Here is a 20966-nt window from a genome sequence, read left to right as displayed (position 1 = left end):
ATTTACGGTAGCTGGAAGACTCCAGATGGACACAGAAAAAACGTCTTAGGTATTTCAGCAATGCTACGTATCCCTGGTCTGCAGGAAGGACATGTTCCCAGCGACCCTCCAGTGGCTGAGCTATAAACAGTGGCCGCCTGGAGCAACGGCAGCTGAGACCAGGGGAGCTGCTGCTCCGGCCCGGCCTGCGTCCGGCATCGGAAGGGAAGAGCCGCAGCCGTTCCAAGAAAGGCATCACTAGATGTGCTCCGAGCAAACACTTCTAACTAGTTATCAAGTCTCTGCTAAGAGATCAACTATGCACAGAAGATGAAGGTACAAACACCCAGAAAAGAATAAATCCTGCTTAAGGGTCTTCCATTTCCTGTGACCTTTAAGAACCACCCTAAGAAACAGTAAGTTTGGGGACGTGGGTTCCGATCGTGGTCCCCGTGCGTATCTTTGGCAACAGGAGTGGGATGCAGGGGCTGCAGGGCAAGGAGCTCACATCAGATGAGATGTGCACGTGCTCCTGTATGGGGAAGGTGTCAACACATCAACAAGCGTCTCTAGAGCAGCTGGCCTGGGGGAGGACCTGAGGACACCAGCGCCACAGAGCCCGGAATCTGAGTGGTATGTGCCTTGGCTCAAAACGAAGCCGGGTGCACGGTGCGCCAAGCGAGGCTCCAAGGTTGGCAACATCCTCCACAATGTCTGTGCTGCACACGTGACCCAAAATGCTGCCCTGACACATCACCACACGTGTGGACATCCTTGCGGATTAGGACAGAGAGGCTGATGCAGAGAGAACTTAAGGAACTTGTCCAGGGTCACAGAGAAAGTGGAAAAGCCAACTGACCTCAGGCAAAATAAGTGCAGAGTTGATAGCTACCTGCTATCAATCACTCTCCTGTTCCCGAAACACACTGAGATATGTGTGTGTATGCCTGTATGTGTGTGTATACATGCATATGAGTATATACAGAGAGACAGACACACACACACACACACACACACACCCCTACGCACACACTATTTTTCTTAGGAGGTCTCCTGCAAGTCACCGAGGGACTTTAAAAGTGCAGAACTTCAGTGTCCCGCGTCAGACATCTACCGGTCTTTCCCAATATCCAAGTTGGCAGAACCGGATTTGATTGGGGTCCTGACCCCCATTCCCATGTCTGAGTGCCCAGAGGAGAAGCCCCTGGACCCAGTGTGGTGCTGATTGATCTGAAGTCCTGGCTGGCAATGACTTTAAGGGGAGCACATGACCTCATTCTTGCTATTGAGACGTGAGAGCAGGTCACCTAGGAAGGATGTTCTGAAAGGGTTTTCTCATGCTTCAAAAAAGAACACAAGGATGAGGCAACCCCCTTCTGCTAGGGTTGAGTGTGGCCATGAGGCCTGGAACTGGGACAGCCATCCCACCCGCACTGGGGAAGCAGCCAGGGGCTCCTGTCCATAAGCAGAGATAGAAACACTGCGGTCTTGGGTGACATCTTTGAAAAGGTGATTAACCAGCCCCTGGAGCTCCCCATGTGCAGACTTCTTAGCGCGTGAGCGAATTCGCTTTCGTGACTGATTTAACCAGCTCTATCTGTTACTTGCAGCCAAAGGCATTCTAATAGATACACCTTCCACCAAGGTAAGTATCACATGGACAATACTGTGTTCTGAGGCCCCGAACAAATCCAATCAACCACACAGCGTCAAGATTCACCCTCATTTCCTAAACGGTGGGTTTCAGTGCTCTCCGCTTTCCCTTCTGCCATGTGGGTGCCCGTACATGCCAGGCCTGGAGGAGGGCAGCTAACTGACTTTCCTGCCAAAACTGCATGCATGTATGTTATGGTGACAGAGGACTGTTCTTGCTTCTACTCCAAGAGCAAAATTTCTCCACGAAGTATAATGCTGTCATATGTGGGGTGTTTTGTTGTTTGTTTTCTGACGCTATCAGGAGTCTCTGGCTCTCCAGAGTACGTATCACACAGATATAGAAATCTACTCTAAATGAGGCAACTCGCTTTCTAAAAAACAATCATCAGCTCATGCCGCGTTACTGACAATATAGCACCAGGCGTTGTGTTGATATACTCCGTATATTCCAAACATTCTGGCTAATCAACCATTCCATTCCAAGCATCAAAGGTTCTCGCTGCCTCTCCAGAACCCTTTTGGGCAGCTCTGCCCCCACACAACATCACTGTTTCCATAGCAACCAATGAATTTCATAATGAGGAGGACGGGGAAGGAAGAAATCAAGGGGGAGGGAAGAGATGTACACTGAACCATGGGAGGAATTTGTGCAATCTGAAGCCGGGCATAGCTCCTCAATGCTTGTGTGTGACTATTAAACATGCAAACAAAAATCTATACCCTGGTTTCAGTATGCAGAATCAATACCCATATCTAGAGATTCATGCACTATGCAAACAAGCGAAACTCATGTAAAGCAAAAGAATGGTAAGGGAATGATAAACCAAAATTGGTCGACAAAGCACTTGTCTGTAGCACAGAGCTGGTGAACCTGGAGCATTTAGGAGGCTAGGGTGGGGACGATGAGGGAGGAAAACAGAGGATGCAAATCACAAACATTTCTTGACTCCAAGTGGCACCGGCTTCTCTACATCAGGAGAAAGATATCCCAAACGAAGACCCTCAAGAGTTACAAGAGTTGGGGAATAACCAAGATTAAAGCGGAAGTGGGCACCCACAGCCCCCTGGCGTTCGGTTCCTGGATGCCAGGTGGGCAGGCTCTCGCCCGTCCAAAGCATCAAGGGACAGACTTGTACTCCTGACAAACCCACAGCCAGGGACTGCCTGCGTGCTCTGGGTGGTAGACCCTCTGCGCCGGCAGAAGACAGCCTCCCACAAAGCTCCCACTAACACTTACCATCCTCAAAAATCGCTCCTATTTCAAAAGACAATTCCGAGCTGTGTTCTGCTTCACACGGGTACACTGCCCGGGCCTTCCGACTGATGAGGCTGAAGAGGGAACATGCAAGGCACCAAGTGAAACATGAGAAACCTCACCTTTCCCCCGCCCACACTGCCCAAATCTCATTTCTATGTCACCAGCACGGCAGCTCCTTCCAAAAAGGAAATCAGCGGGAAAGGGAACATCGGGCAAACCACAGCACTTGACTGTCAAGTAAATGACAGGTTTCAAACCCCAATCTTTCTTTAGGGAGCCTCTCCGAGAAGCTTTCCCTGAACCTCTTCACCTACTGCTCCTCTCCGCTCAGTGGGATGCCCTTCCCTCTCGCTCAGCGTTATTAGAACCACAGGGCATGTTTATTTCTGAAGCATCTCGGTTTATCTATTAAGGAAAAGGACCGGTGTCTTGAGACCGAAGGCGAGGCATTGAAGGGCAGAGGCACACGGGCAGTAAGAGGCTCCAGCCACGCACCTCGGACGCCCATCAGTCTACGGTGAGGCTCTGCTTTCACGCCACCCTGGAAGGGGCTCATTGCTCTCAGCTGGGTCTCGCCCCCAAAAGGTACATCAGGCTCGGCTTCTCGACACTTGTCAAAACATCCTGTGTGTTCTTGTGGGAAAAGAACACACTGGGGAAGGATGGAAAGCAGGCTGTCAGCCAGATGCACGCCGAGGCAGAAGGAAGCAGCCCACCTCACCGGAGCAGGGGAAGCCACTGATGGGGAGAAGAGCCTCGGCCTGCTGTCCCGGAGGAAGGGCTTTGCTACAGGGTCAGCGCCTCTGGCCTCTGCACCACTGGCCCATTAAAGAGCTGTGTTAACTACAGTTTCCAGTGCCCCATTTACCTTCCTTTAAAACAAACCGTGTGCTTTCTATTCACGTATAAAAAGTTCTTGCAAAATACGTGGTTTCATAAATGCACAACCAGCACCAGAAAGAGTAGGTTCAAGCAGGTCTCACGTAAGGTAAATCCCTAAGAATGTACTGGAACCTTTAAGTCTAAGGCAAGGTTGCAAATGTTGTCCACGAAGTCCAGGAGACCAGAAGCTTCTTCCATGTGGGGAGCACAAGAAGTTGCTCCGGTTGATCAAGCCCCTCTGTGTGCCGTCCTCACATTCTACATCACACTGCAAACCACATACCTTTCAGGTGGCTTGTCCGCTACGGTGGCAGGAAGAGAGAGGGGGAAAGACGACAGCTTGGGTGAAGGAGGTGTAGCGGCTGGGTTGCAGCTCGGTGTGGCTGGTGACTGAGGGTTAAGCCACTGGACGGTGGATGACCGGGCCTGGCTTGGGCTAAGTGTGGAAGTTTGAAGAACAGGATTAATAGTATAAAGGCCACGGAACACCAAACACATGACACCCCATCCCTCAATGGCTAGGGTGATAGTTCCTTTCTCTCTCCTGATGACTGAAAGGGACAGAGTCCTCTCCACCTCCTCCCAGGTCTGTAGCCCCAAGAGCCACACCCCAAAACTAGAGATGCCTCATTGTACTTCTTCAGGTTTGTGGAGAAGATCTAGTCTTGTCCAACCTAGCACCATACTGGCGTGCTAATTACAACACCAGAATCCAACGGCCAAAACTAGTTGCTTGGACTTTCGAGGTATTCATGTTTTCTGCTTATAAGGAAAGTCACAAGAATCTACAGTCAAGCCCATGACCTATAGCTCTAAATATTCAACAGTGGCCTTTTAATGTCTAAATTGGTACAGCCATTACGGAGAACAGTACGGAGATTCCTTAGAAAACTAAAAATAAAACTACCATATGACCCAGCAATCCCACGACTGGGCATATACCCAGAGAAAAACCATAATTCAAAAAGACACATGCACCCCAATGTTCACTGCAGCACTATTTACAACAGCCAGAACAGGGAAGCGACATAAATGCCCATCAACAGAGGAATGGATAAAGAAGATGTGGTACATGTATACAATGGAATATTACCCAGCCATAAAAAGGAACAAAATTGGGTCATTTGTAGAGATGTGGATGGACCTAGAGACTGTCATACAGAGTGAAGTAAGTCAGAAAGAGAAAAACAAATATCATATATTAAGGCATATGTGTGGAATCTGAAAAAATTGGTATAGACGATCTTATTTACAAAGCAGAAATAGAGACACAGACATAGAGGAGAAAGGTATGGATACCAAGCGGGGATGGGATGAACCGGGAGACTGGGACTGACATATATACACCATTGATACTATGCATAAAATAGATAACTAATGAGAACCTACTGTTGTATAGAACAGGGAACTCAACTCAATGCTCTGTGGTGACCTAAATGAGAAGGAAATCCAAAAAAGAGGGGATATACGTATACATATAGCTGATTTACTTTGCTGTACAGTAGAAACTAACACAATATTGTAAAGCAACTACACTTCAATAAAAAAATAAAGCTCTTTCATCTGGTCATATACATGTGGCAACTCAGTACAGAATGCCACTGGGAATCAAGATTCCTGTAGAGTGGACCAAAGACTAGCCTTTAAGGGAGAAACCAATGAACAGTAAATCTTTGGTGACCTTACCATTCCCTAGTAGTTGCCAATTTTGAAAATAAGTTAATGTAAAAAGGTCAGTAGACAGACCCATGGACGGGCTTCTAAACGTGGAGGGTTCGATAAATACATGTTGATCTGAATAAATTATTCTTCAATGATTTCAAAACTGGAGGCTTGTGACGATGGTCTACGAAGCTTGCTTTCAAAGCACAGTGCTGAAAGCTTCTCGTTTTACTCAAGTACATTTTCAACACATATGTATTCAATGCTGCTATACCCCGATGCCCCTCACCTCAAATTCACCCTCTTTGGCTAAAACCAGTTTCTACAAGCAGCTTCCGTGTCCTTCCATATTACTGAGTGTTACCTTTGATTCTTCTTCTAAGGCAGAACTAACACCACATCCTGTCCATTTTTACTGCAAAAAGCTCCCAGGCTGTTCCTTTCTCTACGCTCTCGTCAAGAACAGGAGAGGATCCCAATCTCACTGCTCATGCCGGTGTCAGGGCGGAGCTCTCCTAGCCAAGGCCCTAGCCCCGGGCCTCCCATTCGGCCAGTTCCATCAGCCACGTTCAGCCACCTGGGTAAGACCCAGTCCACCCCGTGTGCCTCCCCAGGAACAGGTGTGCTCTCCCACCTGCCCTGGCAGCCTGGCGGCTCAGCCCACAGCTCTGCTCCCCTGACTTCCCCTCCTCCCCCCTCAGGCTCTTCCGCTCCTCTGCTGGCTCCAATCTGTCCCCTCCCCCCGGCTCAGCTCCAGCTGCCTCCCCCAGTTCTTCTCCTCTGGGCTAAGTCACAGACCTTCTCTGAAGGCCCGTCACACCAATAAACGGGAGGGCCGATCAGCATGAGTTGTTCTGTGTTGGTTTCAGACATTTCTCCCGCCTCTGGGTTGAGAGCAGGTGGGTTAACTCTTTGTGTGGATTCACAAAGCCGGGCAGAGGGCTCGGCACAGGAAGTCTTCAAGCCACATCTGAAGCAGCCAGTTCGCATGTGCTAACACTACAACTGAGTATTATACAGCAGGCCCGTGAAACATTGCATTACTGACTGGATAGATATTTAGCACACAGAAGGTTGCCTTTACTTTGATCAGAAAAGGGGGGGAAGGAGGAACATTTTAAAAACATTATTCTCTGAACAGCTTATTTACAATCCCCCTATCCAGCCGTTCATTTGGAAGTCATAAAACCTACTTCATGCCAAGCGAAGACACCTAGAAATCTCAAGGTGATCTGTATCACCAACAGCAAAAGTCACTCCATTCTTCAGCAGAAAATGAAACTTTAACGAGTTCTTCTTACTAATCAGGAAGGGAGAGGATGGCGTGAGTGAAGCTCTGACAGAGAATTTAAGACCACAGTTAGCCAAACAACTGACATGTTATCTCCCAGCAATTACTCAAGGCGTTGGTGGGTGCTGGTGGTGGTGGAGGATGAGGTGGTTTACCCGACCCGAACCAACCCTTCCTGGTCATAAATAGTCAGGTGATGAAACGACGGCCATCTATCTGCTGAGCGGGAGGACAGCTGCGGGATGAAGATAAGCTCACAGTGTGCGTATCTATAAGGCTCTTTAAAAGTAAAGGTCTTAAATTGTACAGCTATGATCTGCTTCATCCTCACATCTTTCTTTTAAAAAGAAATGTTGGGCTTCCCTGGTGGTGCAGTGGTTGAGAGTCCGCCTGCCGATGCAGGGGACACGGGTTCGTGCCCCGGTCCGGGAAGATCCCACATGCCGCGGAGCGGCTGGGCCCGTGAGCCACGGCCGCTGAGCCTGCGTGTCCAGAGCCTGTGCTCCGCAACGGGAGAGGTCACAACAGTGAGAGGCCCGCGTACCGCAAAAAAAAATAAAATAAAATAAAAAGAAATGTTTTGTTTTGTTTTTTTGTAAAGGGAAAATACTCCTCCTGGCAAGTGAAAGAATTGTTGGAATAGCAGGTTTAGAAGGTAAGGGCCTATCCTTAGCTCGGCTTTCTCCACCCTGTCCCAAAACAGGAACTCAGAGTCACCCATCCTTGTCCAGAGTCAAGCTCGCAACATGAACCTTTCTTGCTTCTTGGTTTGTTCTCTGTGATTTTTCTGTTTTCTGTCAACACACAGATGTGCTATGTGATCCCACGCTCACTGGTTCACCAAGAGTCTTTTCAGGCTTCCCACGTAGACCTAAATTTCTGTATTTGGGTCCCTGGGTTTCCCCACAGTATCTCAGAAGCCTCCGCTCGGGACTTCTCTGTGGGCATGAACTTTGCAGACTGGACTATTCATGTTCGCCTCTAATATGGGGAGGAGGTATCCTAAGTCATGTAGAAAACTAAGTCCTGTGAAAGAGGAGACCTGCCCAGCCAAACAAAGTTCAGGAAATGGAGCCAAGGAGCCATGAGGATACAAGAAAATTTCCATGGGCTCCTTCGCTGGGAAGGAATGGGGATGAGGTAGGAAGCAGTTAAATACACTCAAGACCTAAGACCTGAATTCTCGCCTCAGCCAGCAGAGGCCAGATGACGTTTCACAGGTGTCTCCAAAAGCAACCTGCCAACAATTTTTTTTTGGAAGGCAAGAAATTGTAAATATGAGTTTCTTTATATAAACCATCTCCTACTTTCCAGAATTTGGGTTTTATTTTGCTTTTTGGTAATAAGGATCAAAAAATATTTTTTAACTATTTAATTCTTTAAAAGATAATACTTATAATTTTCTCAAAAAGCAGTAAAGTATTCCTTTTAAAGGAGAATTTCTGGCATTGTCTTTCTCTTCTTTGACTTTTTAAAACATTTTAGAGGAACCCTAGGCATTTGGGAAACGGCAGCCCAGAGCAAAGGTCTAGCAGTTTTTCTCAGCCTGGGCCCTCGGTGTGATCTAGCAGTTTTTCTCAGCCTGGGCCTCCGGAGAGAAGGCGTCCTAAGGCATCCATGTACATAATGAATTAACCCCTCTCCTGCATGTCTAGAACTGTTCTAGCTACCCATGTGTTGGGAGACAATTCAATACGGGTCTCTGGTGTGTCTGCACTTCTAGCGAGCAAAGGATGGATTATCTTTTCAAGGATGCTTTTAGAGCACAGAGCCTTGGAAGATAAAGTTGTGTCTTCCTCTGGAGCGAAGAGCAGGCTTTACTGTCCGTCATAAAAGACGTATTTTTCCTGAGCTCTGGGTTTCTCTCTTGCTAACACTCCACAGGCAGGTGTTATCTGGGCCACGGGGCATCACCCTGTGGCAACTGGGACTCGGATTAATACTCTGAGGACTGCTACGGCTGTGATTAGTACAGTCCTTGGACTCTGACCAGGAGCCCAATGTCTTCTGCCAGCATCCTTGGAACCATGGCAGGCCAATGCGGGACCCTGCAGAGTCAAATTTCAGATGTCACCGTTCTTGACAGCATCCTTGGGAGCACTGAGAAAATACCCAGGTCATTTTTTGTATTCTGTGGTTCAGAGGAGAACCCTGGCTAAGAAAGTCTTCGGGTTAACGATCAAAACTGGTAGGTGATCTTAGAATTCAAAAGCCCATTGCCTGCAAGAACACATGGAATATTTCAAGTGTGCTCTCCTACCACTTCCCAAATTTAAGCATTTAAAAAAAAAAAACAAAGCTATTTAATTCCTTCTTCCTCCTGCCCCTTTAACTATGGATTTTTGATGACCAAGACTGGCATGATCAGAAACCACTGATTTTATTGAATAAGGAGCTGCTGAGCAATGATAAAAAAGCACCTAAAGCGCCATGTTTCCTGAAAGCCAAGCTGTGGTTTGCAAAAATGCAGGCAGAAGTCTACTCTTCCTGAAAAGCTCAGACCACATTTACCAAAACAGAAATAAATTACAGAGAAATATGAATCTCTTTCTCTGCTCTCTTCCCAATTTCACACACTAGACTGAAAGCATCATGACTCCTCTCTGTCTTCGGGGCCAAAGAGCCAACCTCCCTTTGAGGAGAAATGTTTCCTTCTCAAAGAAAAGGAAGAAATGGAAACAAGAGGGTTTCACTAAAAACACCGAGATTTCCTCCTGCTAGCTCAGAAACTCATCCTCGAAAACTTTCTGACATTGGAAGGCTACCTGGTATTCCTAAGGCAATGGGAAGTCTCCTGCCTGGGGGCGGGGCAGGTGGAGTGGAACACACATCTGTGAAGGTGACGAGCGAATTCTCTCCACTAACAACACTCTTGCCTTGGCAAAACAGGTCTGCACGTCAGGGAAAGACCGTGTAGCTTTCACGATGGGGAGGAATAAACCCTCAATAACATGAAATTATGACCATTTCTGTGTATGCGTACACTTTACAGAGTTCATTTTCCTGAAAATGTAACAAATCAGTGGTATATGCTGCTTGGGATTCAAACTGTGACCCGATCGTCTCCAATAGCAGACTCCACGTGCCATGCATATTAAAAAAAACTTTTTGGCAGCAGAAAAGCACAAACATTTCAGAAATGGGGGAGGGGACTTAGGGCCTTAACTGTTAAAATTCGACGACAGCTGCACCAGTCACCAGAGAACGTCTGCCTCTAACAAACATTTCTTGCAAACCATAGGCAGGTCAGGCTCTGGGCAGTGCTCGCAATACAAGTGCCCGATTCCAGGCTCTGGGAGCACAGAGCATCATTTAGCATTTGAGGGAGGATACACATCAGGAAAAGAAATGACTGCTTCTCTGAAATGATTAAATCCCCCAAATACCAAGATATTTGACGATGGCTTTTATGATGTCGCCATCAAATCAGAAGTTTGCACCGGAAGGAAAGATTTTAAAACCTCACTTGCAAGGTCTCCGAGCAGAAGCCAACACATTAGTGAAATGATCTTTCATTCCAGGCTGGGAAACAACGTACAGCATAAGTCTAGAACAGCTGTCCTGGGCAAAAGTGTTTGAAAATGTTAATAAAGACAGAAGGAAATATTGTCGATCTGTATATTATGAGAAATCTCTGTTCAAGTTAATGCCACCGTTCTTCTTTATGTGCCAAAGAGGGGCAATCCCCAGCCAGCACGCTGTTGGTCCCAAGTGAGCACAGTGAGGGACACAGCCGTGGGGAGAAGCATGCACCTGTGACAAGGGGCCATAAGCTACAGCACTGGGCCGGGAGGACGTCACTGATCATGAGGAGGGTTCGAACTGGACCCTGTTCGCTCATCACTCTTGGTCTGAGAACTACCTGTCAGGCCCCACGCCTGCCCTGGGAACACCCAGGGAACTATAACAGCTCTTTTCCATGAGCACCCAGTCAGGTGAGAAGAGAAGGACAAACTGATGATCATGACGCGCCACACAACAGAGAGGTGGCCAGGGTCCCGCAGGAGAACAGAGGAGGGAGCAGCTGCCATGTGGGCAGCCAGGGAGGCTTTCCGCCCAGAGCCCATGGCGCCACTGTCAGTACCATCACGCCCTCCCTACATCCAGGCACAACCGGCACGCGCTCATTCACTCATTCCCAGCTATGCTACCGCTCCACGCAACACGTGAGAAGCCGAGAGCAGAAAGGTGACGGTGACTTACTCCAGGTCAATGTCGGGTCAAAGCCCCGTTTTGACAAGACCGCACGGAGCTCACAGCCTCAAGTCCCTCCGAGCGAGCAGCTGGAGTGGGACACAAGGAGCTGAATGGAGACACAGGAGAGTCAGAGGCACTCACTGCGCAGGTCCACTGAGTCAGATGCTCACAGGCGGGGTGGCTGAAGGATTTTAATCACACCGATTACAGTTGCATGAGACGCCGCCACTCTACACAGACCCTGGGTTCCAAAGACAGCCCTGGCAGTGTGCCCATTTGCAGTTTCCTAATCTCCCTCAGCTTGTTCCTTTTTTTGTTTTTTAAAAAAAGGAGGCAGGGCTTCCCTGGTGGCGCAGTGGTTGAGAGTCCGCCTGCCGATGCAGGGGACACGGGTTCGTGCCCCGGTCCGGGAAGATCCCACATGCCGCGGAGCGGCTGGGCCCGGGAGCCATGGACGCTGAGCCTGCACGTCCGGAGCCTGTGCTCCGCTACGGGAGAGGCCACAGCAGTGAGAGGCCCGCGTACCACCAAAAAAAAAAAAAAGAAGGCAGGAGGGGAATGGGGAGAGAGGGGAGGACACTTCTCACTCTCAGAGGCTGGGGCAGAGCTGGCATTATCCGCCTTGGCTGAAAGCCAGCCACAACTGAAACTTGGGAGAGTAACCATCTCCCTGGTCTCAGTTTCCTTAGCTAAAATGAAAGTAAGTGTTAACAGGCTGGGTGGCAGTAAGATGTAAATAAGATGACAGGTATAAAGCACCCAGCAGTGACTGGAGAACAGTGAGTACTCAACAGGTGAGGCCCTTCTTATGAGCATTAGGTATATTGCCTCTGCTTTCCAAGCTTACATCTTCACCAATGAATCATTTTCTTTACCAAAAGACAACGAACTCTGTCAAAGGGGAAAAACTATAAATATTAAGTAAATGTCACCATTGGGAGAAAAAAGTTGCTAAGTGCATTATGATTGCATATGATCCAAGACTGAATCCTGGAACAAAAGGACATGAGTGAAACAATTAGTGAAACAGAAATAAAGTCTGTATGTAACAGTATCGCACCAATGTGAATTTCCTGGTTTTAACCAAAGTACCATGGTTTGGTGTAAGATGTTAGTAGTAGAGCCGGGTGAAGGGTCTATGGGAACTCTCTATACTATCTTTGTAAATTTTCTGTAAATCTAAAACTATTTCAAAATAAATTTTTTTAACAACAGGTTGTAAAAAGAATAACCCCAAATAAATTTTTCAATCACTGAAGTACTAAAAAGCCTTTTGAAATTATGATCACACACTTGAAGGCATCCAAAAGCCCTAAGGAAAACTTTTGGTTAGTTCAATGACATGAAAAGATTCCTAAGAGTTACATTTAAAAATCACTTGGACCGCCCATCTAAAACATGGCAATTACCACAGCTGTTGAAACTGGTTTTTAAGGAGCGTGGGCTTTCCCAAAAAGATCAGTTTTGTTTATAGATTAGATCGAGATCAGCGAACTTTTTCTGCAAAAGGCCAGATGATAAATACTTCAGGGTCTGCAGGCTGTAGGTCTTGCAACTACTTAACCCTGCCATCATAGCAGCACGAAAGCAGTCACAGACACAATTGTAAATGACTGGGTGGCTGTGTTCCAATAAAACTTTATTTATTAAAAAAAAAAACAGGCAGTGGTGGGCCACAGTTTGCTCACCCCTGGATGAGATGGATCAGATGTGAATCCATTTCGTAGTGGAGAGTTGGAAGAGGTGAAGATAATGATGGTAAACTCCCCTGGGCTCGGAAAGCCCACTCGCCTTCCTCCATCTTCACTGGCTTTGCGGCGTGGGGACTCCTGTGTGTGCCAAAAGCCGATCTGCAAGCACCCAGGGCTTTCCTGCAGCAGGAGCTCTCCTGACTAATTGCTCAGGATCACCTCCCATGCAGGAGGCAGACAGCCAATAGATCGAGCCAGCACGTAAAAGCAAGAACTTGGTCCCCCTTGAGGAAAAGGAGGGAGGCGGGCAGGGAGAGGAGGAAAGGCACGGAAGGAAATCTCTCGAACACAGATAAGACAGAACCTTTTGAGGTTGGATACAACCACACTGAACACTCAGTCCTCACCCCCCAGGATGCTGGGTCTGCTGGGGGGTTTCCCTCCTTGACAAGAAAGGACACCACTAGACCTAGTCAGCCCATATCTTACGAAGTTCACCCCCAGGCTGATCATTTTCTTGGGGTTTGCTATGAGAGAACTGAGAGTTACACCTCTGACTGATCTTTCACTCAAAGTGCTCCTTGAATTGCATTTCTCTTCCTTCCAGATCATCACTGTGGAATCAGGGACCAGGCCTGAACTTTAGCTTGCTAGCCAAACAGAAAAGGAGCTGCAGCTGCGTTTCAGGGAATTATGGGGCTGTAGAGAGGTCTCCGCATTATGGTCCCGCAGGGCAACTGACGGGAATATTGCCACAAGCTCAGTTCGTATGTGGAAGACAGCCACCAGCCAACGTGAGGGTGGAACATATAAAACAGGGGCTCCCAAGCACAGCTCAAAAGGGGTACAGCACTACTCTGCTAAGAAAATCCTCTGGTTACTTACCAAGCTGTTTTACGGGTTACCTGTGGTGATAGGTGAGCTTCCCATACTGCTCAGAACAGTTTAGAGAGCTGGCTGGGTCCCACTGGGAACACGACGCCTTGGTCATGAGCTACCCAAGGGCCCTATTCTCCGAAGCTTCTACAGAGGAGCTTTCTACACAGCGAGGCAAGGACAGGAGCTGCGGGTTCTCCTGGTATAACTACTGTAAATGCTGGAAACAATGCAACTTCAGGTCAACACTAAAGGCTTCTCCAGGACTAAAGAGCCTATTTTCCCTAAGCCATTTAGTGGGGAGATTACATAACTGATGAACCAGGAAGTTGGGTCAAGTCCAACTAAGAATATTAAATTAAGTTCTCGGAGGAAAGGAAAATGCAAGCCTAGGGCTCCCAGGGGAGCCGTGACTGGGTTTTATTACATGTGGTACCTTGAAACCTCACAACAATCAGGAGGGCTGGGTGCTGTTACTCCCCCTTTGCAGATAATCTTGCTAAGCCTTGGTTTGCTGACGTAATTTATATAAGGCCTCCAAGGTTTGAAGTGGCAGGGGAAGAATGCAAAGCCAGGCTTGTCTGACTCTAAAATCAGTGCTTTACCAGTCTACACCACGGTCTTCCAGCTCACAGAAAGCTCACGAGGCCCCTGCCTGCATTTCAATATTGAGACCCAGCCAACCAGTCCACGCAGAGCAAATGATACATTACAATAGCAAAAACCAGTGAAACGAAAAAGAAAAGCAAAACCAAAACAAGACTAAGGAGAAGACTTAAGTTTTGTTTGTTTGTTTGTTTGTTTGAATCTTAAGCAGTAGAGCAGCTACTACAAAAATTCAGACCGGTGTCTTTAATTTGGAAAGTCAACTTTCATTACGGGGCTTTAAAGTTAGATGAATGACCAACCATTTGGCTTGAAAATAAAATCTCTGAATTTCAGAACCTGTAGTTAGAGCACAGCAAAGGGAGAGGTGACTCAGGCCACACGCAAGTGCCAAGTACACAATACAAATACCAAAAATACCCCAGCAGGACCCAAGGGACATGTATGGAAGGCTGTGAGGATGCTAGGCGGTCAGTCGGGATGGCGTAATTTCTATACTGAGTTGGAGAGAAGATTGAAGAAGATATACGGGACAAAAGTTATCCACCACCACCACCCCAATGAGTGTGAATAGACTGAGGGTCGATGGCCAAGCACGTGGGCCCCGAGATTAGCTTCAAGAGCTGTACCGGATATCATGCTACTCATGAAAAGATTACGGATGCTTCTCTGTTGCAAAATATCAAATTTCCAAGTCTCCCAGCTCTGCGGCAGGGGAGGATGCCCTCCTCCACGAATCTCAGCCAAAGGTGTTGGATGGTGAATGTGCCGCAATTCAGATGCAAGGGTTTATTCTCCACAGGTAACTATAAACCACAGCAACGTATCTTAACACAGGGTCAGCCCACCCTCTTCAGAACAAGGGCAGCGGCCAGCTGGCAGCCGCTGTTAGCTCACTGTGGGTCCCAGAATCGGGGGAAAACTACAATTGAACAACGTTCCCATAGGCCACCAGACTTTCCATACCGACAGTAAAACAAGTCCAAGGGAACCACAGATCACGAGGTCAGACAGATCAGGGTCATAACCCTTCTCTGCCCCTTACTAGTCATGTGGCTTGGGGCAAAATTCTGACCTTCTTTGTGCCTCCATTTCTCTATCTTTAAAAATGAACATAGGGCTTCCCTGGTGGCGCAGTGGTTGAGAGTCCGCCTGCCGATGCAGGGGACATGGGTTCGTGCCCCGGTCCGGGAAGATCCCACGTGCCACGGAGCGGCTGGGCCCGTGAGCCATGGCCGCTGAGCCTGCGCGTCCGGAGCCTGCGCTCCGCAACGGGAGAGGCCACAACAGTGAGAGGCCCGTGTACAGCAAAAAAAAAAAAAAAAAAAAAAAGAACATAGTTCTACCTCACTGGGTCTGATGTGAGGATCAACATGACACAGTTATAAAGCAGCTACAACAAAGTCTGTGGCCCCCGAGAGTTAATGCTCCACAGTCTTTGATTCTGAGAAATGCAAGAGAGGATCTACCGCATCGAGCCTTCTCTGCAGCCTCTCACCACCAGCCACTGCTGACGCAGACGCTTCTGCCCCCTCTAAGTCCCCAGCCCCCAACAGGTCCAGATGGGCTAAGCTCTGGGCAGAAGTCACAAGACTGCCGGGGCTCACAGCAAGGCGGTCTACTCCTGCTCATTCATGTGCTTCCCTACGAGCTATCTTACACCTCCATCTTTCTGAACCCACCAGGGACTTTGCCGCTCACTTAGGTATGGGAGACTGGCTTCCAATCCACTCCTCACAGCACCCAGCGCCACATGAAGGCACCAGCTCTACTAGAGACGCTGGTCAATGGAACCCACCACTTTCTGTAACCAGGGTCCACCTACAGGTAAGCAGAGAAGAAAAGGTGCTCCCCTTATTAGGATATGATGTCCTAACTAGCCAATAAAGATGCTGGAAATGCCTGTGATGGGCAATTCACTTTTGGGGGTTAAATACCGCCATCTCCTGATCTCTTTTTAAATATACATAACTTGTCTCCCCTTTTTACAAAAGCCATATGTGCTCATCTTAGTCAAGTTAGCAAAAAAGCAGATATGCATCCCCCCAAGAGAGAGAAAACTTTTAAAAGTTAAATGCCCTATTTTCTTTTGAAACAATCAAAATTTAAGACATCAACTTCTAGGGTGAACTGACTGCCCTGGCAGGGTTGGGAGCAGTAAAGTCAAGGAGCAATGGGGTTGAGGAAGCCCTCCCTGAAGGGGTGGAGGAGAGAGAGAACAGAAAGAAAGAGAGACGAAGGGAAGAGGCGAAGACAAAGTTTGCCCATGACTGCTACCTTATAATTTCTAAGTGTGCACCCAATTTCACCAAAACCTGCTAAAAATTGTTTAAGGTGATTATTTTTCTGAACTTCAGACACATCACTCATGGCTTGTTGTCACAGACACAAAGCCAGTTTAAGGGGTACTTTGCTATCTCCTCGCAAAAGTCATCAACTCCCTGAAAAGCAATCATGGAACCAAGTCCAGTAATCTCAAATGCCAAGCAGCTGTCTATGGGAAACCTCTATGTGTTTGCCCAGTTTAAAGGAGGCAAGTTATTATTTCATAGACAAGAATAAAAATGGTCACCAGTGAGCACACACAAAGTCTACAGGTGACATGCACGAGGCTGTAAATGGGCATGGGAGCTTACCGTCTAATGACTTTAACCGACTAGCACCAAGCCTGGGGAGGCATGTACCTCTGAGGCACAACAGCGGCTCAGGGCAGCATCGGGGATAGACGTTGTTAGGAACACCTTCACATTCAGGATAAACCTTACCAAGCCAAGCCTCTCACTGGGTGGGAGAGAAGGATCTATTGCCCTCCCAGCCTGCCAGAGCACACACTGAGTTACACCTCGGGGTACCAACATTCCCAGCTACGAAGAACGATTCTAAGATGCTGCTGCCATCTTGACTATGGACACGTGCTAGCAGGAAGTACTCCTTTTCATTTGAAATCTGTACAGGAAGCAGATAACAACTCCTGGTATCTACTTACAAGAGATTTTCTTTTGTGGCAGAAAACCTAAAAGAATTACTTATCGAGGACCTGCTCCATCATTTAAAAATGAAGAGAAAACTACTTTACTGGGGAAAAAATGACTTTGGAACATTTGAAATACCTTGACCTATGATGTAATGTCCTCCAAGGAGACTGAGCTAGCAATTCTTTACTGGCAATGAAGTCACCCATCACCTTGAGTGTACAGGTAAGGAATAGCTACAGATTGATTGACTGCAATGAATAATACCCACAAGTCATAAACATCAGCAGAAACCCAAGAAATCCATTTCTGCTGGATTGTTTTCTACCTGTCAGAGACTACAGCTGTATTTACACACTGCCTATATCAGAATATCAGCTGCTGTAGGTTTTCCTGTATAAGTTTGCTTTCTGGTAGCTGGGGTCATGGCATTTCTGTACAATAGAGCTACTGGGGTCCTATGTGATCTACATACATTTGGGCTTCATTTTTCAGGACCTAAGATAAGGCAGGTGTAAGTTTTGGAACAGAGAGTCACCAGGCTGGATTAAAACCAAGCAGTCCAGGCAATGCCTCCTTTTTAAGGCTCTGAGAAGAGTTTTAATGACTACACAGCAACTTCGGTTTTATTAAAAGGGCTCTTAATCAGATTTACTCAGATCCTACTATAATCAATACTGTACAGCTGGTATGCAGAGATGATGGATTTTAAAAAAAAGAAACAAAAAGAAAAGCACATACAATGAAAACTAAATTTGTAAGTGCTAAGGAAATAAAGAAAAACGTTATAAAGAGAAAATGGTGAGATTAATTCTGTGAAATTCCCAGAGTTTTAAATTGCCTAAGAGACATTCAATGACACACAGAAAGAAATGAGACTTCCAAAAGAAAAGTATTTTTATAAATGCATAATAATTTAAATTGGAAATAAAATATTTATTAATAACTATGTCAATATCACTAAAAAGTTCAAAGAGTATGAGACCCAATTTTATTGTCAAGAATTTTATGATCGAGGGCTTCCCTGGTGCTACAGTGGTTAAGAATCCACCTGCCAATGCAGGGGACACAGGTTCAAGCCCTGGTCCAGGAAGATCTCACATGCCATGGAGCAACTAAGCCCATGCGTCACAACCACTAAGCCTGTGCTCTAGAGCCCGTGAACCACAACTACTGAAGCCCGCGTGCCACAACTACTGAGCCCGCAGGCCAGAACTACTGAAGCCCATGCGCCTAGAGCCCGTGCTCTGCAATAAGAGAAGCCACCGCAATGAGAAGCCCGCACACCACGACAAAGAGTAGCCCCCGCTCGCTGCAACTAGAGAAAGCCTGTGTGCAGCAACAAAGACCCAATGCAGCCATAAATTAATTAATTAATTAAATCTATTAAAAAATAATTTTATGATCGATCTTGGAGTGAGGGAAAGATTGGATAGTGTTATGCATCTAATGTTTGTGACCCCCCCCAAATTTGCATGTTGAAACCCTACCCCCTCCCATGGGATGGTGTTAGGAGGTGGGGCCTTTGGGAGAAAATTAGGATGCAGTGAGAGTGGAATCCTCATGAATGGGATTAGCGTCCTTCTAAGATCCACGAGAGAGCCTGCTTCCGCTCTCTGCTCTCCATCATGTGAGGAAACGTGAGAAGTGAGTCGTCTGTACACTGGAAGCAGCCTCCCACTTCAACCCAGCCAGGCTGACACCCTGACCTTGGACGTCCAGCCTCCAAAACTGTGGGAAATAAATTCTGGCTCTTCATAAGCCACTCAATCAAAGTATTTTGGTTATAGCAGCCCAAACTGAATAAGACTGATAGATAAGCAGGCAGGCAGATGGAGACACCGATATAGATACATAGATAGACACACACATATACTACTATCAAATAACAATAAAAGGTAAGTACTAACTAGTACTAGAAGGGGATCGTTTTCTAACATCATGTATTGGGTATAGACAGAGGAAGGGATTATTCCGAACCCTCCAGTAGACTAGAGCCCTAGAGAAGGCTACCTGAAAGTGAAAACTAAATTAGATCCTCAAGACAGGTCAAGATTTTCCTGAGCAGAAAGGAAGGGAGACATTTCAGGCAGAGGGAATCAAAGTTTGCAGGGGCACCCAAGGGCTGCTTGAAGACAGCAAACACAATCCTAGGAAGAGAGAAGAGGGGAGGGGAGGGGAGATGAAGGGAGGGAGGGGAGGGGAGGGGAGGGGAGGCAGGGAGGGGAGGGGAGGGAGGGAGGGGAGGGGAGGGGGGAGAGGAGAAAAAAGAAAAGAAAAAAGAAGGAAGCACTGTCACTTCTCCTAACTACACTCCTCAGAGAAGCTGTTTACATCAGCACATGCCTAGAACCACGCGGGGAGGGGCGGACAGGAGTCTATGTCAGGGTTTGCCAAACATCATCGGGGAAAACGTTAGAAATCCGCATTTGCAGGCTCTCCCCAATCCTAAGCGTCACTACGGTGTGGGCCCAGCGCCGTGGGCTGCACAAGCCCTGCAGGGGGTCCTCACGGTCCTCAAGTATGAGAGGCGCCCCCGACTTCATGAGAAATCTGCACTGAGATATGCTTACCAGTAAGTCCTTTAAAAGATACACATGAATTCTATTATATATATATGTAAGAGAGAGATGTGTTTTATCCAGTGCCCAGAAAACAAAAACTCAAGCTCTTCAAGTAGCAGGAAGTCTCCACTATAACAAAAATCTCCTTTCCAGACTTGTTTCAACTACTTATTTTGCCCCCTCCCTTTCGGGCCTCTCAAAGGTTGGAGTGCTTTCCATGACATTTTAAAATTTGCATGAATAGGAAGCTGGGGGGATTCACTCCTCATCTGATTGATGACCAAAAATATCAAGCTCTTCATGTTTCAGCCATGGATGTGCTGTGAACTGAGCACTGCCTGCATCGTGGCTTGGAATGTCACTTCTCCACAGAACCACTGTGGAGTAAGAGGCACTGACTAAAATGCTCTCCACTGACTGTGACAGACACTTACTGACAGGAATAATTAGAGACCTGGCTTGTGCTTTAAAACACACACGTGCGCACACACACATACCCCAAATTCCACTGCTGGAGTGCCCAGCATTGCAGAGGCTGGGTTCCCATGTTACCACTGTCACTGTGGCTTGTAGCACAAAAGTGAAAGAGTATTTTTATTTTGAAAAAAGAATAGCAAAAATGACAGGCCTGTTTGAGTCTTCTGCGGTTTAAATCCACAATACACAGTCTTCAGCATTTAAAGATACACATAGGACAATTTTGAAGGGAAAAAAATATCTCATCTGGAGAATGCATACCCATATTTTGAGTTCCACTTGGATTTTCGGTTAGTTTTTCAAAGTCTTCAGGTCACCCCCAAATTTTAGCATACCCAACTTCTCCCAACCTCTTGTAATACTTAATAAGTTCATAATGAGTTCATGTGAATCCAGCAGTAACTATAAAAAGCCACGTGATGTGAGAAACACTCTCCAATTCCATTTAAAGTCCCAAGAATGCCCAGCTAGGGTAGAATGACATCACTATCTATGACTTATTTTAAGCAACTTTGAGTTTTTGAAAACATTTTTTTTTTAACTTTAAAGACAGGACACCCAAATACTCTCAGGCTGAATTATAGATGTATTTTTGGATGTCATTTGATTGACTAATCAAGTAATGTCATGTAATTATTAGCAGAGTTCTTTTTTTTTTTTCCTTCTCTGAGCATCTGTTTGAAATCTGATGCTCCACACCACCACCAACCTGCACTTACGCCACAGCCTCGGGAAGCAGAGAAAGACAAACCCTCATGTAGTGAAACTAGGTCCATGGTATTTTGTTTGTATTGGTATTATTTGCCTTAATACACCTGAGCTGATCTGCTCATGGCTGGCACTCAACCAAACTGA

General features: G+C 46.9%; 1 protein-coding gene across 5 annotated transcripts in view; it reads right to left on the bottom strand.

Annotated features, from left to right (window-relative positions):
- The window catches only part of ARHGAP10 (Rho GTPase activating protein 10), a 326931-nt gene that overhangs the window by 4655 nt on the left and 301310 nt on the right, over nt 1–20966 (bottom strand). For all 5 annotated transcript variants that reach the window (XR_009540249.1, XM_060147720.1, XM_060147722.1 and 2 more), the window contains 2 exons: nt 4059–4211; nt 2873–2964 (listed from right to left, as the gene is read on the bottom strand). Coding sequence is in view for 4 of the 5 variants with exons in the window: in XM_060147720.1 (XP_060003703.1) it covers nt 2873–2964; nt 4059–4211 (245 nt within the window). In the remaining variant the exon portion in view is untranslated. The remainder of the gene's footprint in view (nt 1–2872; nt 2965–4058; nt 4212–20966) is intronic.

Source organism: Lagenorhynchus albirostris, chromosome 4, assembly GCF_949774975.1.
Source record: "Lagenorhynchus albirostris chromosome 4, mLagAlb1.1, whole genome shotgun sequence".
Lineage (NCBI taxonomy): Eukaryota > Metazoa > Chordata > Mammalia > Artiodactyla > Delphinidae > Lagenorhynchus > Lagenorhynchus albirostris.
The sequence above is the reverse complement of the archived record's forward strand: the minus strand, read 5'-3'. Positions and strand labels throughout refer to the sequence as shown.